Source organism: Salmo trutta, chromosome 7, assembly GCF_901001165.1.
Source record: "Salmo trutta chromosome 7, fSalTru1.1, whole genome shotgun sequence".
Lineage (NCBI taxonomy): Eukaryota > Metazoa > Chordata > Actinopteri > Salmoniformes > Salmonidae > Salmo > Salmo trutta.
The window spans coordinates 18,335,247-18,359,175 of NC_042963.1; the positions used below are offsets into that span (position 1 = coordinate 18,335,247).

Genomic DNA, 23,929 nt, shown 5'->3' on the forward strand with positions numbered 1-23,929 from the left:
CGCTGCAGAATGCTGTGGTAGCCATGGTGGTTAAGTGTGCTTTGAATTCTAAATAAATCCCAGACAGTGTCACCAGCAAAGCACCCTCACACCTCCTCCTCCATGCTTTACGGTGAGAACCTCACATGCGGAGATCAACCGTTCACCTACTCTGCGTCTCACAAAGACACGGCGGTTGGAACCAAAAATCTCAAATTTGGACTCATCAGACCAAAGGACAGATTTCCAACGGTCTAATGTCCATTGCTCGTGTTTCTTGGCCCAAGCAAGTCTCTTCTTCTTATTGGTGTCCTTTAGTAATGGTTTCTTTGCAGCAATTCGACCATGAAGGCCTCATTCACGCAGTCTCCTCTGAACAGTTGATGTTGAGATGTGTCTGTAAGTTGAACTCTGTGAAGCATTTATTTGGGCTGCAATCCGAAGTGCAGTTAACTCTAATGAGGTAGTCTGGGTCTTCCTTTGCTGTGGCGGTCCTCATGCGAGCCAGTTTCATCATAGCGCTTGATGGTTTTTGTGATTTGTTTAACACTCTTTTGGTTACTACATAATTCCATATGTGTTATTTCATAGTTTTGATGTCTTCACTATTATTCTACAATGTATAAAATAGTAAAAATAAAGAAAAATGCTTGAATGAGTAGGTGTCCAAACTTTTGACTGGTACTGTATATTTAAAAAGATATTCTCCTGTATTATTTTCCACTAACCCTACCATCCCTCCCCTAATTGGAGTAAACTAATGGACAACAACATTTAGGCTTCTACTTCCAGCTTATACTACAGTGCATTTCAAAAGTGTTCAGAGCCCTTGACAATTTCCACATTTTGCTACTTTACAGCCTTATTCTAAAAGTGATTAAATGTTGGGGGGGTTCTCATCAATCTACACAAAGTTTATCAAAAATTGCAAGTTTATTAAAAATGTAAAACTGTAACGATGTGCGCTGAGAGTAGGGAAGCAAGTTCAGGGAGCGAGTGTTTTAATAAATAAATGTAACATAATACAAAACAAGAAACACGAACAGCGCACAGACATGAAACTGAAACAGAAACAATAACGCCTGGGGAAGGACCCAAAGGGAGTGACATATATAGGGAAGGTAATCAAGGAAGTGATGGAGTCCAGGTGAGTGTGATGATTCGCAGGTGCGCATAACGGGCGTGCGCCATAATGAGCAGCCTGGTGACCTAGAGGCCGGAGAGGGAGCACACGTGACAAAAACAGAAATATTACATTTACTTAAGTATTTAGACCCTTTACTTAGTACTTTGTTGAAGCACCTTTGGCAGCGATTACAGCCTTGAGTCTTCTCAGGTATGACACTACAAGCTTGGCACAGCTGTATTTAGGGAGTTTCTCCCATTCTTCTCTGCAGATCCTGTCAATTTAATCAATTTTAGAACAAGGCTGTAACGTAACAAAATGTGGAAAAAGTCAAAGGGTCTGAATATTTTCAGAATGCACTGTATATACATTTTACGGACACTGTATATTTTTATAATAGTTATCTTTCGTTTGTTTTTGGTCCCATCCTTCAGCTCCACTCAACCCCTCACATCTATTTCTGAACACCATCCAGTTTTGATTGCTATTTGCCATTCATTTTTCAGCTGTGCTGTGATGTTTCACAAAAGTTCTGAACCTTTCTATTCTAATATAATCTACATTTTGTAAAAAAATAAAATAAAAAAATGTTGCTAAGAGTATTATTATATTATTGATCGATAGACTTACTTTTTAAATCACCCAGCAGTGCTATTTGCAGAGGGGAACATAACTTGGCAGGGGGTCTGGGTGTCCTCTCATTTTTGGGGCATCTAAAGCACATTTCCTGCATTTCTAATCTAACATGACCCATTGCCCTTCTAGCCATCTCTATTTACATGAACAAAAAGTAAGCAAAAATGCCCAGTCATCAAGCTAGGTAAGAGATCATTATATATGTTTAAGTTATTGATAAGACTGAACTAGATCCATAATTCAATAATCAATATTGTGTTGCACCTTTAACCAACAGCCTTACAAATGAACAACTCTTACATTGATTGTCTTTACGACATCCTCTACATCAAACTTCAGCCAGACCGCCCAGACAACCCGAGATGCCTACATGCCCGGACCCCACCAGTCTAGTCAATAACTCAACACAGCTTCCTTGACATCTTTCTTTTTATGTCTCAAGGGAAAGGTTTGGAAAATAAAAATAGAAGGAAAACACACATACACCTACACATTAACAGTACACACTCCATATAATTCATATCATAGGCCTAATAGTACTATAGAGCTCTTTTAAACTTGCACACAATATAGCTGGGTCACCCTGTCCTGCCCCTAGGGGTCTACGGCCCTGTAGCTTCCCAACCCAACACCCCACTCAGCTTTAGGATCTTATCGAAGCATTCATTATTGGTTTCAGGTCATTTCAGGTTGCAGGCCAACGCCAGAGTGACAACAGTACACCAGACCCCCAGGGCCAAGACAGAGCAGCCCAGCAGCTAGGGATTGCCTAAATAGTTATCTCCCCTGACGTTGGCATGTTTTCAATACAGACTCCTTTTGTCGTACAGTATTCCATATAAGGCATCCAGACTTATGAAAGTTGCACAGTATACCCTTCATCTTAAAACAAATCTAGTGATTCGGTACATAACTTGAGATTTCTTCCATACATTGTGGGAGGATAACCAACCTTCCAATTAATGGCAATGCATTTATTAGCCACTATAAATGCTAGGTTACATAGTTTCTTCTGATAGTAGTCTCCAGTATCAACATTTCCAAGCAAACAAAAACAGCGAGAAGGGAGAATCTGTAGACATGCGGAGATAAAAGAACATACTCTTTGCCAAAATTCAGCCAGCCTTCACAAGACCAACAACATTATGCAAATACAGTGAATTCAGAAAGTATTCACACCACGACTTTTTGTTGTTACGTTACAGCCCTTTTCTAAAAATGGATTAAATCGTTTCCCCCCCCTTATCAATCTACACACAATACCCCATAATGACGAAGCAAAAAAAGGTTTATATCACATAAATATCAACACTTATTTTTTACATATTTACATATTTGACAAATTTCACATTTACATAAGTATTCAGACCCTTTACGCAGTACTTTGTTGAAGCACCTTTGGCAGTGATTACAGCCTCAAGTCTCTTGGGTATGACACTACAAGCTTGGCACACCTGCATTTGGGGAGTTTCTCCCATTCTTCTATGCAGATCCTCTCAAGCTCTGGAAGGTTGGATGAGGAGTGTCGCTGCACCTCTATTTTCAGGTCTCTCCAGAGATGTCAGATCGGGTTCAAGTCCAGGCTCTGGCTGGAGCCTGGACTTGAGGACATTCAGACTTGTCCCAAAGCCACTCCTGCGTTGTCTTGGCTGTGTGCTTAGGGTTGTTGTCCTGTTGGAAGGTGAACCTTTGCCCCCGCCTGAGGTCCTGAGCGCTCTGGAGCAGGTTTTCATCAAGGATCTCTGTACTTTGCTCCGTTCATCTTTCCCTCAATCCTGACTAGTCTCCCAGTCCCTGCCCCAGAAAAACATCCCCACAGCATGATGCTGCTGCCACCACCATGCTTCACCGTAGGGATGGTGCAAGGTTTCCTCCAGAAAGGATCCTTGGCATTCAGGTCAAAGAGTTCATCTTGGTTTCATCAGACCAGAGAAGCTTTTCTTCTCATGGTCTGAGAGTCCTTTAGGTGCCTTTTGGCAAACTCCAAGCTGGCTGTCATGTGCCTTTTACTGAGGAGTGGCTTCCGTCTGGCCACTCTACTATATAGGCCTATATGGTGGAGTGCTGCAGAGATGGTTGTCCTTCTGGAAGGTTCTCCCATCTCCCCAGAGGAACTCTGAAGCTCTGTCAGAGTGACCATCAGGTTCTTGGTCACCTCCCTGACCAAGGCCCTTCTCCCCAGATTGCTCAGTTTTGCCGGGCGGCCAGCTCTAGAAAGAGTCTTGGTGGTTCCAAATTTCTTCAATTTAAGAATGATGGAGGCCACTGTGTTCTTGGGGACCTTCAATGCTGCAGGAATTGTTTGGTACCCTTACCCAGATCTGTGCCTCGACACAATCCTGTCTCGGAGCTCTACGGACAATTCCTTCGACGTCATGGCTTGGTTTTTGCTCTGACATGCACTGTCAACTGTGGGACCTTATATGGACAGGTGTGTGCCTTTCCTAATCATGTCCAATCAAATGAATTTACCACAGGTGGAGTCCAATCAAATTGTAGACACATCTTAAGGATTATCAATGGAAACAGGATGCACCTGAGCTCAATTTCGAGTCTCATAGCAAAGGGTCTGAAAATAAGGTATTTCTGGGGTACTGAATATAGATTGATGAGGAACATTTTTGATTTAATCAATTTTGGAATAAGGTTGTACCTTAAAATGTGGAAAAAGGGAAGGGGTCTGAATACTTTCCAGAATGCACTGTATGTCCCCTTTTGTGCCTCCAGCAAAATAATACAATTTCTGAGTGCATGATATTCAGTTTAACTGGCATATAGTATTACGTTCTATGGATGGTCTTAATCTTCAGTAATTTCTGTCTGAGATTATAAGAACATGACTGGGCATTCTAACATCTGTATCCATTCATCATCAATAGCGTCTCCCAGATCTCACTCACATTTTTGTTTTACATGTTTTGTGTCATCGGGAAAAGCCTTTATTAACCCTTGATACAGTTTAGAAATCAACTTTGGAGATTTGTCAGCCAGCCTTAAAATAGCATCTGGCTTGTCCAGTGTTTCCTGGACAGAGAGAATAATGTGTTGTATCTACAAAAACTCACCTCACCTCTGTCACAGACTGGTCTTCCCTGGCTGCCTGAACCTGCTGAGACCCCTGTCACCATCTGATCCCCCTAAACTGAGGCATGACAAATAATTACCTTGGTGTACATTTATTCCTTACGTTATCCAATAATAGAATCAATGGTTCAATAATTGAAATTACCATTACTCCCAGATCCCAGACTGTAGCTTTAAGCTTAAGCTGCTCTCATGTAGCTACTGTAGGTCTACCCATCAATTCAAGATGGAACTGAGTATACTGCAAAATTCACATGAGCTCCGTAGACTGGTCTTCCCTCGCAGTCTGACCCTGCTGGGACCCATGTCACCATCTGATCCTGCTAAGACATTATGAGCATAGTGTTGCTTAGTGACTGCACTAGAGGGCTGCATTCTCGCTGGACCTGCGGGTCCCTACAGAGATCTTTGCGGCACGGAGTGCATATTTTCATGCTGCATGCTGGAGCATTATTATTTTGAAACGGTCCTCTTTCTGCCGTGTATACGTTAGCCTTCGAATTGCATTAAAAGCACGTATCTTTCTCATTATTCACACTGTCAGAATTCGCTGCTTCAACTTCAGTAGCCTATCGCTCCAAGCTGGGCGTGGGAGTTCAAGTGCGCCTAGCACGTGTGGTCTCATTGAAATAGAGTACACTGCCTACATGGGCGGAGAATCATGTGGCAGGTACCTCATGCCTGAGGTGGAAACCCGGTGAATTAGCAACTGATGAAAAGGCTTAGGCTCTGTCCTCTATTCTGCTGGTCAGCCTGGGTGGTGACTTGGACCGGTGATAAGTCGTTGAAGGTGGTTAACTGACGTAATTATTGAGTTATTGTGGCAGGTGAGCTGGTTGGCGCAGATGGACCACATCTTGTGGAGGATCCTCTCTGTTATCCTTGGGCTGTAGCAGTTATTGGCTCCGGCTCGAAAGACCATGAAAAATAGCTGTAGAGAATCTAAAGACCATGAAAAATAGCTGTAGAGAATCTAAAGACCATGAAAAATAGCTGTAGAGAATCTAAAGACCATGAAAAATAGCTGTAGAGAATCTATGGACCATGAATGTCATAATAAACCTTTAGGTGCTGGCTTAAGGCCAATAGCAACCACTACAGAATTTCCGGTCAGAACAAGGAAGAGGCGGATGTCCAGGTTAAGGGGAGTTTGATGGAAGAAGATGTCCACATACACACACACTGACCACTCATGGTTCAGATAACTGAGAACCATGTCCAGTGAGACCTGACATTAACTATGTTTCTGAAAGTAAAATGAGGCTATAGCACTGGTATAAAATTAATAACATGGCTGTACAAGCTATGTCATTCATAACAGCAAGGGCTATACACCACAGAAGGCCTAAAGCCTAGTCAAATGGCAATAGACGAAACAGCCTCGTGGACATGTACACATGAAACTCAGGTCAAATGTGCTCAAATAAACATTACAGTAATGTTGAAATGTATACGTAATATAAATACGATGAGCACGAGCGATACACATAGAATAGAAAATAGCCTAGCACCAGAAAATGACCAATGCTAATAAATGGCTCATCGCTAACAGTCGTGCTAAAATGCTCATGCATTCCAATGCAAAATGCAAACGGTAGCGCTAGCGGGAGCACGGGCTAGCTAACAAGCTCAACACACATGGTAATTACACACAATAGTCCACAAATCTTAGCTCCACATGATATGACACATTTACATTTAGATGCACAGACAATTAAACATCAAACGGACAGGGACTCAGTCCACGGGAGGAAAAGTTCAGCAGGTGGGAATACTGTGGTGGTGCTCATCAGGATGGGGGAAAGCATGTTTCTGAACATAGGGTGTGCTGGGATCCAACACAAAGTGAAACTGAAATCCAGGAAATCTAGGCCGATGATAGTCTGAACGAGATGTGGCGATAAGTCATTGGCTGACACTGACCAAAGTGGGGGCTCTCTGAATGGGAGACTAAGCTGCCTGACTAGAACTAACCAGAAAGGATGGCTAGAATCAGCTGACTGAAGCTGGCCGTTTTAACACCCTACATGATATCACAAACACTGGGTGACACTACTGAAAGGCACACAAAAGAGTTAACTAATCAGCCATGCTTGAAATCGGAACATGCACACCTGTTGGAAAGGGCGGCCTCTATTGAGCTACACATATCCCTGCAGTAGTAACTGTCTCATTCACGCCACTAACAAACAAACATCCCACAGCTCTCTCTAGTGGTCAGCTGTGGTACTACACCGGCTCTAAGACGATTCAGTCAGCTACCCTGTCAATCACCGCACTGACTCCGCCTCTCAAAGAGCTGATTGGAGCACACCAGTGCAGTGACGCGTCAGTCAGCCAATCCCCTGACTCTGCCTACTGTTAACAGGGCTTCTATTCTCAATGTTCCCTCACTTGCCTCTGTTCAACTGTTATTTATAGAATCCTCAGGATCCAGGGGGGTGAGTGGAGGGGGAGGAAGGGAGAGATGGAGGGAAGGGGGGAGTGGGGAGAGAAAGGGGGCGTGGGCAGATACCAATGAGATAGCCACCATAAGTGGTGATGGTTTTTAGAACATCAGCGAGAGGGAGACAGAGAGAGGAAAAATTAGATGAAGAGAGGGACGGAGGGTGAAAAAGATAAGTACAGTACATCAGGAGAGCCATAGCAGAGGGACAGACAAACTGGGGACACTGTACCGTACAGAGACAGAGAGCGTTACAACACTGTATATAGACATAATATGACATATTTACTATCCATTTCACTTGCTTTGGCAATGTAAACATATGTTTCCCATGCCAATAAAGTCCCTTGAACTTAATGAGAGAGAGAGACAACCAGTCATCTCAGCAGAGCAGAGTACAGATTGATCCTCTCCTACCAGGCTGTCAGGGATTCAGATTAATGGTCCATCCTCTGATGGAGAGAGCATGGCTGGGAAGAGAACAGTGGCAAATATAAGAAGAGTGCATAAGAGCACAGTGTCCAAAGCAGACCTGAGTACTTGCCTATAGGCTTCAGCTCAATAGGCTAACACAGGCTTACAGTATGGCGCACAACAGAGATTCAAACCTAATCTGTACCTCATTAAACAACAATAGTACAAGTATTCATCAGTGCAATGCTGTGTATGTATCATCTACATGTATCACCAGTGGTGGGAAAAGTACCCAATTGTCATACTTGAGTAAAAGTAAAGACACCTTAATAGAAAATGACTCAAGTAAAAGTCACCCAGTAAAATACTACTTGAGTAAAAGTCTAAAAGTATTTGGTTTTAAATATACTTAAGTAACAAATGTACATGTAATTGCTAAAATCTACTTAAGTATCAAACGTAAAAGTATAAATCATTTCACATTCCTTATATTAAGCAAACCAGACGTCACAATTTTCTTGTTTTATTATTTTACGGATAGCCAGGGGCACACTCCAACACTCAGACATAATTTACAAATGAAGCATTTGTGTTTAGTGAGTCCGCCAGATCAGAGGCAGTAGGGATGACCAGGGATGTGTCCTGCTAAGCATTCGAAATGTAATTAGTACTTTTGGGTGTTCATGGAAAATGTATGGAGTAAAAAGTACATTCTTTTTTTTAGGAAGTAAAAGTTGTCAAAAATATAAATAGTAAAGTAAAGAACAGATACCCCAAAAAACGACTTAGGTAGTACTTTAAAGCATTTTTACTTAAGTACTTTACACCACTGTGTATCACAACAGTGTCAATTGCCCCACATTTCTATGCATACTGCATTACTTCCTAACTAGCTGCATTCATTGTGATGCCTGTATTCAGTACACATGTCTATATGATGTCATACTAATAAAGAATAATTCATTTCTCTTTGCATAACTGAGATGGCAGCCATAGACTTAGATAGACAACTCTAGTGCCCAAAAGCCAATTTTAGCACAGGCAGCACAATTGAGGACTTTTACAATTTTGAAGTAGTCAGCTGGGTGGGACTTCCTATGGGTTATGGAAGGATCACATGATTCCATCCAGATAATCAGAAGGGATCAGCCAATTAATTATACTTGTGAGCAAACATTCCATAACTGTAGGTGGTTGTAAATCACCAATCTTGGCTTTATACCTGCTCAAACAATACACTCCAGATGGCAGTAGAAGTAGTAGAAGAAGAAAATGGACTACTTATTAAAAATGTAGATGGCCTTACTGTATGAAAGTGGTACTTCCTGTTGTCTCGTTTGGGAGCTTAGAATGGGCTTCAAATTTGCATAATCAAATTCATGAAAACACAGTCATATACAACCTGGACTCAGGGGTAGACGTAACATAGTAAATTCAAATCCGGGACACTCCAATTAGTATGATATGTTACATTTCGTAGTGTTGTAAGTAAAAATACTTTAAAGTACTACTTAACCTGTTACATCTAGGGGGCAGTATTTTCACGGCTGGATAAAAAACGTACCCGATTTAATCTGATTATTAGTCCTGCCCAGAAACTGGAATATGCATATAATTATTAGCTTTGGAGAGAAAACACTCCAAAGTTTCTGAAACTGTTTGAATGGTGTCTGTGAGTATAACAGAACTCCTATGGCAGGCAAAAACCTGAGATGCTTCTGTTCAGGAAGTACCCTGTCTGAACATTTCTTGCCCTTCTTGATTCTCTCTATCGTTTACAAAGGATCTCTGCTCTTACGTGACACTTCTCACGTCAACAATGGAGTCTCACAGCCCGGGAAAAACAGGAATGATGTCATTCAAAGCCCTGGCTGAAGCACACGAGAGCAAAGCTGAGTGGTCAGTCAATGGACTAAGCCTTAGGCGCGTGACACGCCCCGCCCCCGGCTTTCGGTTTTTTCCTCAGTTTACAGACAGGCAGATTCCCGGTCGGAATATTATCGCTTCTCTACGAGATAAATTGCATAAATATTGGTTTTAAACAGCGGTTGACATGCTTCGAAGTACGGTAATGGAATATTTCGAAATTTTTTGTCATATTTTGCGTCATGCTCGTGGCCGAGATTTAGCGTTGGGATAGTGTCTAGAACGCACGAACAAAACGTCGCTGTTTGGATATAACGATGGATTATTTGGGACCAAACCTACATTTGTTATTGAAGTAGAAGTCCTGGCAGTGTATTCTGATGAAGAACAAGCAAGGTAAGAACATTTTTCTTATAGGAAATGTGATTTTGGTGAAGGCTACACTGGGTGGGTGTCTAAATAGCTAGCCCTGTAACGCCGGGCTATGTACTTACATTATTGCAAAATGTGCTTCATCCGAAAAGCTATTTTAAAATCGGACATATCGAGTGCATAGAGGAGTTCTGTATCTATAATTCTTAAAATAATTGTTATGCTTTTTGTGAACGTTTATCGTGAGTAATTTAGTAAAATCACCGGAAGTGTTCGGTGGGAATGCTAGTTCTGAACGTCACATGCTAATGTAAAAAGCTGGTTTTTGATATAAATATGAACTTGATTGAACAGACATGCATGTATTGTATAACACAATGTCCTAGGTGTGTCATCTGATGAAGATCATCAAAGGTTAGTGCTGCATTTAGATATGGTTTGGGTTTATGTGACATGATATGCTAGCTTGAAAAATGGCTGTGTGATTATTCCTGGCTGGGTACTCTGCTGACATAATCTAATGTTTTGCTTTCGCTGTAAAGCCTTTTTGAAATCGGACAGTTTGGTTAGATAAAGGAGAGTCTTGTCTTTAAATAGCTGTAACATAGTCATATGTTTGAAAAGTGTAAGTTTTCGGATTTAGAGGAGTTTGAATTTCGCGCCCCGCCCATCATTGGATATTGGAGCAGACGTTCCGCTAGCGGAACGTGTAGATGTAAGAGGTTTAAGTAGTTTCTTTTGTGTATCTGTACTTTACTTTACTATTTATATTTTGGACAACTTTTATGTTTACTTCACTACATTCCTAAAGAAAATATTGTATTTTTTACTCGTAACATTTTCCCTGAAAACCAAAAGCACGTGGACAAGAAAATTGTCAAATTAACGCATTTATCAAAAGAACACGTGGTCATCCCTACAGCCTCTGGTCTGGTGGACTCACTAAACACAAATGCATCATTTGTAAATAATGGCTAAGTGTTGGAGTGTGCCCCTGGCTATCTGTACATTTTAAAAACAAGAAAATGGTGCCGTCTGCTTTGCTTAATATAAGGAATTTTTAATTATTTATACTTTTACTTTTGATACTTAAGTGTATTTTAGTAATTACATTTACTTTTGATACTTAAGCATATTTAGTAATTACATTTACTTTTGATACTTAAGTATATTTAAAATCAAATACTTCTATACTTTTACTCAAGTTGTATTTTAATGGCTGACTTACACTTTTACTTGAGTCATTTTCTATTAAGGTATTTATACTTTTACTCAAGTATGACAATTGGGTACTTTTTCCACCACTGACATTTCGTTTGGTATGTATTCATTTGTGGATGTCCATCATCCATTTCATATGATATGTTACAAATTACAATTCATACAATAGGGCAGCAGGTAGCCTAGAGGTTTTGAATCCCTGAGCTAACTAGATGAAAAGTCTATCGATGTACCCTTGAGCAAGGCACATAACCCTAATTACTCCTGTAAGTCGCTCTGAATAAGAGTGTCTGCTAAATAACTAAAAGGTAATATCTTACGAATTGTAATTCGTACAACATATGAATTTGCAAAACATATGATATGTTACGAATTCCAATTTCTTGTTGTCTAGGTGGCTAATGCTAATGTTAGCTATGTGTTAAGGGTTAAGGTTATGGTTAGCTAAGTCATTGCAAAGTGGCTAGTAAGTAGTTGCACATTTGCTAATTAGCTACAATAATTTACTTATTATATTTATTTCACCTTTATTTAACCAGGTAGGTAAAGCAAAGCAGTTAGACACATATAACAACACAGAGTTACACATGGAGTAAAACAAACACACAGTCAATAATACAGTAGAAAAACAAGTCTATATACAATGTGAGCAAATGAGGTGAGATAAGGGAGGTAAAGGCAATAAATAGGCCATGGTGGCGAAGTAAATACAATTGTAGATTTGACAGTAGATGAGTGTGCAAAGTAGATATACTGGGGTGCAAAGGAGCAAAATAAATAAATAAATACAGTAGGGGAAGGGGTAGTTGTTTGGGCTATTTATAGATGGGCTATGTACAGGTGCAGTGATCTGGGAGCTGCTCTGACAGCTGGAGCTTAAAGCTAGTGAGGGAGATAAGTGTTTCCAGTTTCAGAGATTTTTGTAGTTCGTTCCAGTCAATGGCAGCAGGGAACTTGAAGGAGAGGCGGCCAAAGTAGGAATTGGCTTTGGGGGTGACAAGTGAGATATACCTGCTGGAATGCGTGCTACGGGTGGGTGCAGCTATGGTGACCAGCGAGCAGAGATAAAGCGGGACTTTACCTAGCAGGGTCTTGTGGATGACCTGGAGCCAGTGGGTTTGGCGACGAATATGAAGCGAGGGCCAGCCAACGAGAGCGTACAGGTCGCAGCGGTGGGTAGTATATGGGGCTTTGGTGACAAAACGGATGGCACTGTGATAGACTGCATCCAATTTGTTGAGTAGGGTGTTGGAGGCTATTTTGTAAATGACATCGCCAAAGTCGAGGATCGGTAAGATGGTCAGTTTTACGAGGGTATGTTTGGCAGCATGAGTGAAGGATGCTTTGTTGTGAAATTTTTAAAATGTAACATTTGTTGAGAAATTATAAAGTTGTCCGTGATGAGATTCGAACATGCAAACTTTGGGTTGCTAGCCATTCACGTTATACGCCTCCCACCAGCTATATGTCTCATTTTTGACACCATGCTGGTCTATAAATAAACACATTTTTTTGTTGCATTTTCCAAAAGTCCTTGCTGGCAACATTCAATCTAATAGAAAACAGCCTGTAACTAACGGGTTCTTACCGTCCTCAGCTCAAGCAGGCATGCTACGGCTTGCTATCAAGGCTGCAGGAGTTGTAGTTCCATTGACACTTTTCTAATTTGTCAAGTATTTTGATTAAATGCATTGGGTATGAGCAAATCAATACACAAATATGAATATAATTGTATATATATCCTATATGACTGTTTCCATAAATGTGATTATATAAGCTTAAAGCCCATTCAAAAACAGTATGGGACTTGCAACGGTAACTACCCACTGGGCGCACACTGGTTTAATCAATGTTGTTTCCAAGTCGTTTCAATTAAATTAGGTTGAACCAATGTGGAATAGACGTTGATTTGACGTTTACCATTAGACACCAATGCGATAGCAGCTGGGTCTGGTCTACTTAGTTCATAGACTTCCATTGAAACAGAAACATTTGTGAGTGGGATGTCTCGCTTCCTCTTCTCTCTAAACGTATGGCGCTGCTCGTCGTCTCACAGCCTCCATAATGGGACAGATACAAAGATGCGCCTTCTATCTAAGTCTATGGAAGCAAGTTGAAGGAAAATGGGTCTTCTTAGAACTACATATCCCATTGATTTCCAAATCTCACCACGCAGACGCACGAGGAATGGGCTCGGTTGGACCCATAGAGATAGTTAGAGGACACAACATTTTATCTGTCCCTCTATGGCATCTGTGAGAGCATGGGCAGCGCCATTGAGGCCCTCTACATTTTGAAGTAGTCCATTTTCTTCTTCTAAATCAAATCAAATCAAATCAAATTTATTTATATAGCCCTTCGTACATCAGCTGAAATCTCAAAGTGCTGTACAGAAACCCAGCCTAAAACCCCAAACAGCAAGCAATGCATGTGAAAGAAGCACGGTGGCTGGGAAAAACTCCCTAGGAAAAACTCCTGAGAAAGGCCAAAAACCTAGGAAGAAACCTAGAGAGGAACCAGGCTATGAGGGGTGGCCAGTCCTCTTCTGGCTGTGCCGGGTGGATATTATAACAGAACATGGTCAAGATGTTAAAATGTTCGTAAATGACCAGCATGGTCAAATAATAATAATCATAGTAATTGTCGAGGGTGCAACAAGCACGTCCGGTGAAACAGGTCAGGGTTCCGTAGCCGCAGGCAGAACAGTTGAAACTGGAGCAGCAGCATGGCCAGGTGGACTGGGGACAGCAAGGAGTCATCATGCCAGGTAGTCCTGAGGCATGGTCCTAGGGCTCAGGTCCTCCGAGAGAAAGAAAGAAAGAGAGAATTAGAGAGAGCATATTTACATTCAAACAGGACACCGGATAAGACAAGAGAATACTCCAGATGTAACAGACTGACCCTAGCCCCCCGACACATAAACTACTGCAGCATAAATACTGGAGGCTGAGACAGGAGGGATCAGAAGACACTGTGGCCCCATCCGATGATACCCCCGGACAGGGCCAAACAGGCAGGATATAACCCCACCCACTTTGCCAAAGCACAGCCCCCACACCACTAGAGGGATATCTACAACCACCAACTTACCGTCCGAAGACAAGGCCGAGTATAGCCCACAAAGATCTCTGCCACGGCACAACCCAAGGGGGGGGCGCCAACCCAGACAGGAAGACCACGTCAGTGGCTCAACCTACTCAAGTGACGCACCCCTCCCATGGACGGCATGGAAGAACACCAGTAAGTCAGTGACTCAGCCCCTGTAAAAGGGTTAGAGGCAGAGAATCCCAGTGGGAAGAGGGGAACCGACAAGGCAGAGACAGCAAGGGCGGTTCGTTGCTCCAGCCTTTCCGTTCACCTTCACACTCCTGGGCCAGACTATACTTAATCATAGGACCTACTGAAGAGATAAGTCTTCAGTAAAGACTTAAAGGTTGAGACTGAGTCTGCGTCTCTCACATGGGTAGGCAGACCATTCCATAAAAATGGAGCTCTATAGGAGAAAGCCCTACCTCTACTACTTCTATGGTTGGTAAACAAACTAAAAGGGTGCAAACTGCCACCCGGAGTGTGCTGTTTGAACAGGTATAAAGCCAAGGTTGACAATTTACTGCCATTTGGAGTTATGGAATGTTTGTTCACAAGTATAATTCATTTGCTGATCCCTCCTGATGAAGTGGATGCAATTATGTGATCCTTCCGTAACCCATTGGAAGTCCCACCCAGCTGACTAACATTACTTCAAAAGTGTGAAATTCCTGAATTGCTCTGCTCATTCTCAGTCATTGTAAATAAGAATGTATTATTAACTGACTTGCCTAGTTAAATTAATACATTCTAAAACTGCTTTTGGGCACTAGAGTCCTCTATCTATCTCTATGGTCGGATCAGTGTTTACTTCCGGATTTCGTTCGCAGCAGCTGAAGATTGCTGTAGCTAGCGGTTTGAGCTCCAGAGCTAATACAGTACAAGGATTCATGACAGAGTGTTGCTAGCTAGACTAGTGGCATCGCAAGACTCGATTCACTCGGTCCTGCAGTCTGCGAAGGACATTCGACACGCCAGCGGACGGGGACGTAAAGCGAAGCCCCAGCAGGATACCTCGCTGACTGGAAATTGGACCGAGACTTTTGCCCGCTCTTCTCCACTCGTCTTCGAGCTCAAAGTCACTCAATGCTGCGCTCCTCTCACTCAGCGCAGCACCACGGCTCCGACTAGGTAGCTAGCTGTTCATGTTCTTGTAGTTATCTAGGCTCAGAACAAGGACACCAGCGATACGTTTTTGACATTTGACGACCGAATTAGGCACAGGGAGAAACCGATCCACGAAGAGACGGGAGTCGGGGCCAGGCGGGGAAGCGAGGGGTGCCCGGATAAAGTAAGGGGGTCGCCTCCAGCAGCCTTGGCGGATTTATCCCTACCCTAGTTACAAACATCATGGATTGGTTAATGGGGTGAGTACAGCTAGCCCTTTCCCGTTGACAGCACATAACGTTACAGTACCAGTTACTAATCTCTTTGTGGCCGGTAATATTTGACAGCTACAAAACAAACGATGTTTAGCTCTTTTACTATCAGAAAATGCACGATACATAATACTATGATGGTGGTAATGACTCCCCTTTCCTCTGGATGTCTAGCTACCTAAGTACTGTAGATATCATCATGGCATGTTCTCATTTTTGGCCAACGCGGTAACATTAACCGGCGAGACGCTATTTTGAGCATCCGGTGCAGTGTGGCCTGACGGTGCACAGCAAGTGGCCAAGAAGATTAGGTCGTGAAAATGTATTTTTATAGAAGCCCGTCACGCAGGCTACACTAACGTTAACTAGATATCTAACTAGTTAGCTTTCAGGTAGCTAGATTTATCGGACTCGCCGTGTTCCGTGTAACGTCATTTCCCTCGCAAGGTGCATTGTTTGGCTAACGTTTCGATCAGATTTCAACATGGAAGCAAGCTAACTATTTAGCCAGCTAGGTTTTGCTTACTACGTTGACTTCGTCTTCACTGTAAATTGGCTAGTTTAGGTAACAAGTTAGCGGTAACTAGCTAGCTGGCTGCACACAGGCACGGTGACTTGTGCGGATTTTGTTACGTTTTCGTACGCGTCTAAAGTACATGTTAGATCATCGCCACAATGTATCATATTTTTAGAGGTTATCATGACGGTGTAGTTTGTTTCGGCCAATTGAGCTGTAACTACAGGCAAGCCAGGTGTGTGTGGCGACGTCATCGTGGGAATTGACACCTCGTTGAGAATGCGATGCTGACCTGTCACTTTATTTTCTGGGTGACACTTCCGTCTTTAGAGTTCTAGCTCTGAAGATGGGACTTGTATATCTTGTAGCTTGTTTGATAATGGATTGTAGAGTTGTAGCTCAGTTTCTGGCTTGGTTTTTGACAGGTCACATGTATCATCTGTAGGGGTAGGGAGGGAGCGATTGTGAATTGTATTATACTTCCATGCCCAGTCCTGTCTTTCCATCATGACGTGAGACATTTACATTTTAGTCATTTAGCAGACGCTCTTATCCAGAGCGACTTACAGTAGTGAATGCATACATTTCATTTCATGCATTTTTTGTTGTTGTTGAGACATTGCAAGACAAGTGTATTCTCCCATTGGGGTCGTTCCATGTAATTTCAGCAAGCCGTGATACCATCTCAGATTGTTCTGAAATCGTTTCTGTAGTTGGAAACAGATAAGATAAGCATTGGGGAAACATTATTTGAATGAAATGCCACATGAAGCGGGAAAATGCTAATATATGTACCATGGACTTGCTTTGGATTTGTGACACACACTAAGAAGTTAGCATTTGAAACAGTGGCCAGGTAAACAACCAAAACATGGGTTGCTGTCATACCTGGTCCATAGAAAACCAATATGTTATTTTGGTGAACTATCCCTTTAACGAAGGGGATTCTTAAAAAAAAAAAGACCTAACAACAAGAACAGCACCACCTAATGGTCAGAACCTGGTGAACCTGACAACTTCAATAACGAGGTTTCCATTCAACCTTTTAATGTGTGTAATGTTGGATAAAAAAAAAAATATGACAGGCCTGATGGAAACAGCATTTTTTTCCCCCCTGTAAACTTTACAAATGTTGACAAAACAAAATACACTAGACAAGGTGGGGTATTTTGTGCATAATTCGTTCTACCTACAAACATTTTGCGTGGGTGATATGCTTGATGCTCCTTTTCCAATACATTTCGAGGGTCTTATTCTGGTGACATGATCATCGATGCTGGGTTGCAGTTTCACGGATAAAAAATAATCTCACTCTTTTGTCCATAATAATCTTATCATCCATCCCTGTTCCTGGAGAGCTACCGTCCTGTAGGTTTTCACTCCAACCCTAATCTAGCACACCTAATTCTAATAATTAGCTGGTTGATAAACTGAACCAGGTTAGTTTCAACTGGGCTTGTGAAAACCTACAGGAGGGTAGCTCTTCAGGACAGGGTTGGAGACCCCTGATGTAGGCTATACGTGTATCTGCACTCAGTTGGCTAGAGTGCATGTGCCAATACGCGAGTGGCCACACTTGCTATATCATTTTTTGTTTTTGTGACAACCATCAGTAGAGGAAACCCATTTAACTTGTATTTATGTGCACTACGTCATCACACACAGCCTTTTTTCCGCGACAAGTACATTTGATGGAAACACATTTCTAGTGGGAAAATGTGCACATAGTTTTATGCATTTACATTTACATTTAAGTCATTTATCAGACGCTCTTATCCAGAGCGACTTACAAATTGGTGCATTCACCTTATGATATCCAGTGGAACAACCACTTTTTACAATAGTGCATCTAAATCTTTTAAGGGGGGGGGGTTAGAAGGATTACTTTATCCTATCCTAGGTATTCCTTAAAGAGGTGGGGTTTCAGGTGTCTCCGGAAGGTGGTGATTGACTCCGCTGTCCTGGCGTCATGAGGGAGCTTGTTCCACCATTGGGTTGCCAGAGCAGCGAACAGTTTTGACTGGGCTGAGCGGGAACTGTGCTTCCGCAGAGGTAGGGAGGCGAGCAGGCCAGAGGTGGATGAACGCAGTGCCCTTGTTTGGGTGTAGGGCCTGATCAGAGCCTGAAGGTACGGAGGTGCCGTTCCCCTCACAGCTCCGTAGGCAAGCACCATGGTCTTGTATGAGCTATATACAAATTTCTCTGAACAGGGGGGGAAAACATCACCAAATTCATTGAGAATACATTACATAGGATGAAGAAACAGTACTCTAAGCCACAGCGCCATACTACTTGTCAAACATAGAGAACTGATACTATATGCTCGTTGTTGATGTGGTATTGGCATGGGGTGTGAGGAATCCATGGAATGATCATCTTATTTTTCTAAGAACATATGATTTCAGAAAATTTTGACATGGCGGGTGTCAATCCTCTTTCTTGTGCTTTTTGAGGTGGAACAATCCATTGGCCTTATTTGTTTCTTGACTACAGATTTTGTTTCCTGACTTAGTCACACAATATTTACAATGCAAACGCTGGTGAATCAGGCAAGGGCAGAGTCTGATTCATATTTGCCTGCAAAGAGAGGAGAGTAATGAAAATGTAATTGACAACTTTGCCATGGCGTGATAAGCTCAGAACATATGTACGTGATTAGCAGACAAATGCATTTTTCTGTTTGAGCTCACTCAAGGAGTGCATCAGCTCGTGTGGATATCGACCTCTCAATGAACTCTTAGCCTAACTGCCAGTCACTTGCTGTGTGCTTTTTATAATGTAAACCCTCCTGTATTTTCTGATATTATTTTAATCTGTCGCAGCTTCATTCTGTGTAGAAGAGGTCTATGTATTGTCACACGGCATATCGAAGTGCATTTGAAAGAGCTCGCCTGTCTGTCCGTCCGTCTGTTATTCGTGAGTGAGGTTATGGAGAGATCAGTGCTCCGTCTTCATACAGACACACAGCTTCTCTCACTGTCTGCCTGTCTTGTGGTCCTGGGCCACCACTGATATCATTACCCAGGCAGGATCTAGAACACAGCACAGGAACAGAACACTTCCTTTGTCTGCCCCGGCAGTGTCAAGGCAGGGGTCCCCACTGAAAGGTGTGCCGCCCTAGCCCAGTCAGTGTGAGGGCAGAGGAAGGGGTGGAGGCCTGCTGTTTGGGTGGTTCTCCTCCGCTTGACATTCTGGCTGAGAGATAACAACAACAAGGCAGTCACCGCCCCATTGGAATCCCTGCCAGTATATGAACCAGGCACCGGCTTCGACTAATTAGTTTGTATCTGACATTCATCGCCTTGTTGATGTGGTGGTGATGACTAATGTATTTTCTTTTTCTTGGAAAAATATTTATATTTCTCTCACCCCCTATGCTTCTCTCTCACTGCAATTTGCTCTCTCTCTCTGCTGTTTCCTGAAGTCCGCGACCAGCTCTTTTGTTTTGTTAACGCTGAGTAAGAGGTTATTTTCCTGGCACCACCCTCCCAGGGCCCTCACCTCCTCCCTGTAGGCTGTTTTGTCATTGTTGGTAATCGGGCCTACTACTGTTTTTTTGTTGTCTGCAAACTTGATGATTGAGTTGGAGGCGTGTGTGGCCATGCAGTCATGGGTGAACAGAGAGTACAGGAGGGGGCTGAGCACGCACCCTTGTGGGTCCCCTGTGTTGAGGATCAGCAAAGTGGAGGTGTTGTTTCCTACCTTCACCACCTGGGGGTGGCCCGTCAGGAAGTCCAGGACCCAGTTGCACAGTGTGTGGTTCAGACCCTGGGCCCCAAGCTTAATGATGGGCTTGGCGGGTACTATGGCGTTGAATGCTGAGCTATAGCTGCTGGTGTGTGTGCGAGACCTAAATGCATGCAAAGCGTTTTTGCCCTTGTCCAGAGTGCGTCACTCCTGAGAGTGGAGTCTTGAATGAGTTAACAAAGCGTGTAATCACTCTGAATACAGACGATGAAGGGTGAAGGATGACACAGCCACAATGAATGGAGGGATGACATAGAGAAGACGATAGGACCAGGACTGATGGATAGAGGGAGGGAGAGAGGAATAGATGGCGACGGGGCAATATGTCCCTAACTGATAAGGGAGAGAAGGAAGGAAGGCAAGAAGGACCCACAGACAGATGGAGGAGCGATGGAGTGAAGGAGAGGGGGCGCTATGGGAGCTTCTCTTGGGGTTATGATACAGGGATGAAAAGCTTAATGATGCAGGGAACGATGGGGTGGAGGGAGGTACCCAGAGAGACTGGTGGAGGGAGGTACCCAGAGAGACTGGTGGAGGGAGGTACCCAGAGAGACTGGTGGAGGGAGGTACCCAGAGAGACTGGTGGAGGGAGGTACCCAGAGAGACTGGTGGAGGGAGGTACCCAGAGAGACTGGTGGAGGGAGGTACCCAGAGAGACTGGTGGAGGGAGGTACCCAGAGAGACTGGTGGAGGGAGGTACCCAGAGAGACTGGTGGAGGGAAGAAGAGGGTGAAAAGGGAACCCATGACGGGGTCACGTGATGAAGAGAAGGTTGACAGGACCATGACTGCTGGAGGAAGGGAAAGGATGGATAGAGATGAGACAATGTGGGAGTTGTTGATGCAGGCCTCGACATTAATGCTTGTCCTCTTGTATAAAATGTAGCTTTTTTATTTAACTAGGCAAGTCAGTTAAGAACAAATTCTTATTTACAATGACGGCCTACCAAAAGGCAAAAGGCCTTCTTGCGGGGATGGGAGCTGGGGTTACAAATCTAGAACAAAACACACCTCCCTTGTCGTGATACGCCCCAACACTACGTAAAGAGAGACCTATGATGACAGCACAGCATGGCAGCAACACGTGACAACAACACATGGTAGCAGCACAAAACATGGTACAAACATTATTGGGCACAGACAACAGCACAAAGGGCAAGAAGGTAGAGACATCCATACATCGTGCGAAGCAGCCACAAGTGTCAGTGTCCATGACTGAGTCTTTGAATGAAGAGATGGAGATAAAACTGTCCAGTTTGAGTGATTTTTATTTTTATTTTTTTATTTTTTGCAGCTCGTTCCAGTCACTAGCTTGATACTTTAAATACTTCAAAAAATAGTCGGACAAGAAGAATATACCACTACGTTAACAAAAGTATGTGGACACCTGCTCATCGAACATCTCATTCCAAAATCATGGGCATTAATATGGAGTTGCCCCCCCCCCCCCCTCCCCTCCCCCCTCTCCTTTGCTGCTATAACAGCCTCCACTCTTCTGGGAAGGCTTTCCACTAGATGTTGGAACTTTGTGGGGTCTTGCGTCCATTCAGCCACTAGCATTAGTGTGTGTGTGTGTGTGTGTGTGTGTGTGTGCGGTAATCACAAAGTTATCCGATAATCACAATGTCAAACAATTACTCCAGAGAGGCCAACATTGGAATAATATTTAAATACATTTTTCATGTACGTACATAAAAAAGCATACAGGTCAAAATGTAGGTGATATGCATACTGGGTACAGACTCATGTCCAAACAAATGCTGAAATGATTGAGGCGCCAGAAAATGTAGCCAAACTTTAATTACATAAATATAGGCTTAACGCCAGTCATGTTTGACAGTTACCATCTACAGTCTTTATACTGTCAACATCAAGTGGCTTCAGAAAGTATTCATACCCCTTGACTTATTTTATTTTACCAGGTAAGTTGACTAGGAACACATGTTTTATTTAAGGCAACAACCCAGGGAATAGTTACAGGGATGAATCAGCCAATTGGAAGCTTTGATGATTAGGTGACCATAATGGTATGAGGGCCAGATTGGGAATTTAGCCAGGACACCGGGGTTAACACCCCTACTCTTACGATAAGTGCAATGGGATCTTTAGTGACCATAGAGAGTCAGGACACCCATTTAACGTCCCAGCCGAAAGACTGCACCCTACACAGGGCAATGTCCCCAATCACTGCCCTGGGATGTTGTTTTTTTAGACCAGAGGAAAGAGTGCCTCCCACTGGCCCTCCAACACCACTTACAGCAGCATCTGGTCGCCCATCCAGGGTCCAACCCTGCTTAACTTAAGAGGCAAGCCAGCAGTGGGATGCAGGGTGGGTATAGCTCATTCAATGAATCATCAAATTGCAGGGATCAAATGGCTTAAGGTAGGCACTTTAATGCAAGTAGCTAGCTAAGACCTGTTTTATAATCTTGTAAGGCCATCATTTTCATGTTTCACTAGGGCGGTGACGATCATAGAATTTTTGGTAATGTTTTTTGGGTCATGCAAATTACCATGGGCACAGTTTAACCATTCAAATTGCAAAATGAAGGCTAATTTTCTCCCTCCTGCTGACTGTAGCAGTTGCCCCATAGAAATAGAATGAATAGAAAGGGTGTCTCCATTCAAGTCAATGATGGCATAATCGATAGACTGGCAGACATTTTGAGTGTGCCCATGCCAGGAAGTAAAAAGCAGGAAGTGTACCCTTCAATCTCTGCTGTGATTTGTTGAATCAACTCGACTGACATTACAAAAAATACATTCCATGGCATGAGCCACATCAGTTGGCCTCATTTGAGTGAGCATTGTACATTACCATGGCAATCCAGCATCAGTTGATGGAACATTTCAAAATACCATGGAAATGATTGCATCACAGTCAGCCTTTGCCAGTGTACCAATGAGTTTACCAGTCAAATTGCCAGGTTTAGAGCTTCCAAGCCTGTTCTATTCATTCTATTTCTAAGAGTGGCCCGCTCGCTGCCATTGCGTTGCCTAGCAACACAGTAAACAATCTATCACGCAGCGGTCATGCCTCTGGGTCATAGACTTGATATTCGCTAGCCTAGCTGATTTCACCTTTTGTTTTTTAGAAATTCACTTTCGATTAGAAATGTCCACACTCATCAAGAATGACATCGAGTAGTTTATTTCAGCGCACAGAGGGAAGGTTTCTGGTTGGATTTTAGATCATCTTTACAAACAGGAGAAATATGCGCACTGTAGCTGGTAATAGTCTTTGATATCCCAGGCCTTGGAGCATCGTTAACTACACCACATCGACGTTCTACTCTGATGCGTGGAGATTGCTCACTTTCATCCAGTTATGATCAATTATTATTATGATCAGTTATGATCATAGGTATTGCTTGCTATTTTAGATTTGTTAATATATCTTTTTTTACTTTTCCATTCTGACAGTTTATATCTCTATTATTCTTGTCCAACAATGGTATTTACCTGTCCTGGAGCCCTGGTGTGGGTCCCTCTGGGTGCGGAAGGCAGCCTGGCGTGTAGGAGCCGACAAGGTAAGCATCTGTTCTGCCCTTGAGCAAGGCAGTTAACCCCCAACAACACATGCTCCCGGGCGCCAATGACGTGGATGTCGATTTAATTTAGCCTCTGAAGACACATTTCGGTTGAATGCATTCAGTTGTGCAACTGACTAGGTATCCCCTTTTCCCTTCACTTTCTACTTCTAGTGTGCAACAGCTTGTTGTCAAGACCTTCACACGGTTGGCAGAGGATTGGGGTTTCGGTGTGTTGTATTCTTGTGTATGTTGGTCCCATGACCAAATGTACCCCTTTTGGAGCCAGGTGAACTCATTGCTGAGGGTTCAATAGGACGTTAAATGACAGGGGAGCTGCACAGCAATGCCTACATGTCTTTTCCTGCTGGGGGAAACAGGCGGGCGCGACAGATGTTTAATCCCTCCTGCTTTTCAATGATGGATTGGTAATACATGAGAGAGAAATGACAACTGCTAGACAAAGTGGTGTTGGCTTTAGAGTGCATGACCTTAACAATGGCTGTATTTGAGTGCGGGTGGTGAA

At 43.1% G+C, this 23,929-nt stretch overlaps 1 protein-coding gene across 1 annotated transcript in view; it reads left to right on the plus strand.

Moving 5' to 3' along the window:
• Positions 1-15,046: 15,046 nt before the first annotated feature.
• LOC115197048 (MOB kinase activator 2) overlaps positions 15,047-23,929 on the plus strand; it is an 80,227-nt gene continuing 71,344 nt past the window's right edge. The window contains exon 1 of the mRNA XM_029758190.1: positions 15,047-15,598. Within this exon, the coding sequence (XP_029614050.1) occupies positions 15,582-15,598 (17 nt within the window). The 5' untranslated portion in view covers positions 15,047-15,581. The remainder of the gene's footprint in view (positions 15,599-23,929) is intronic.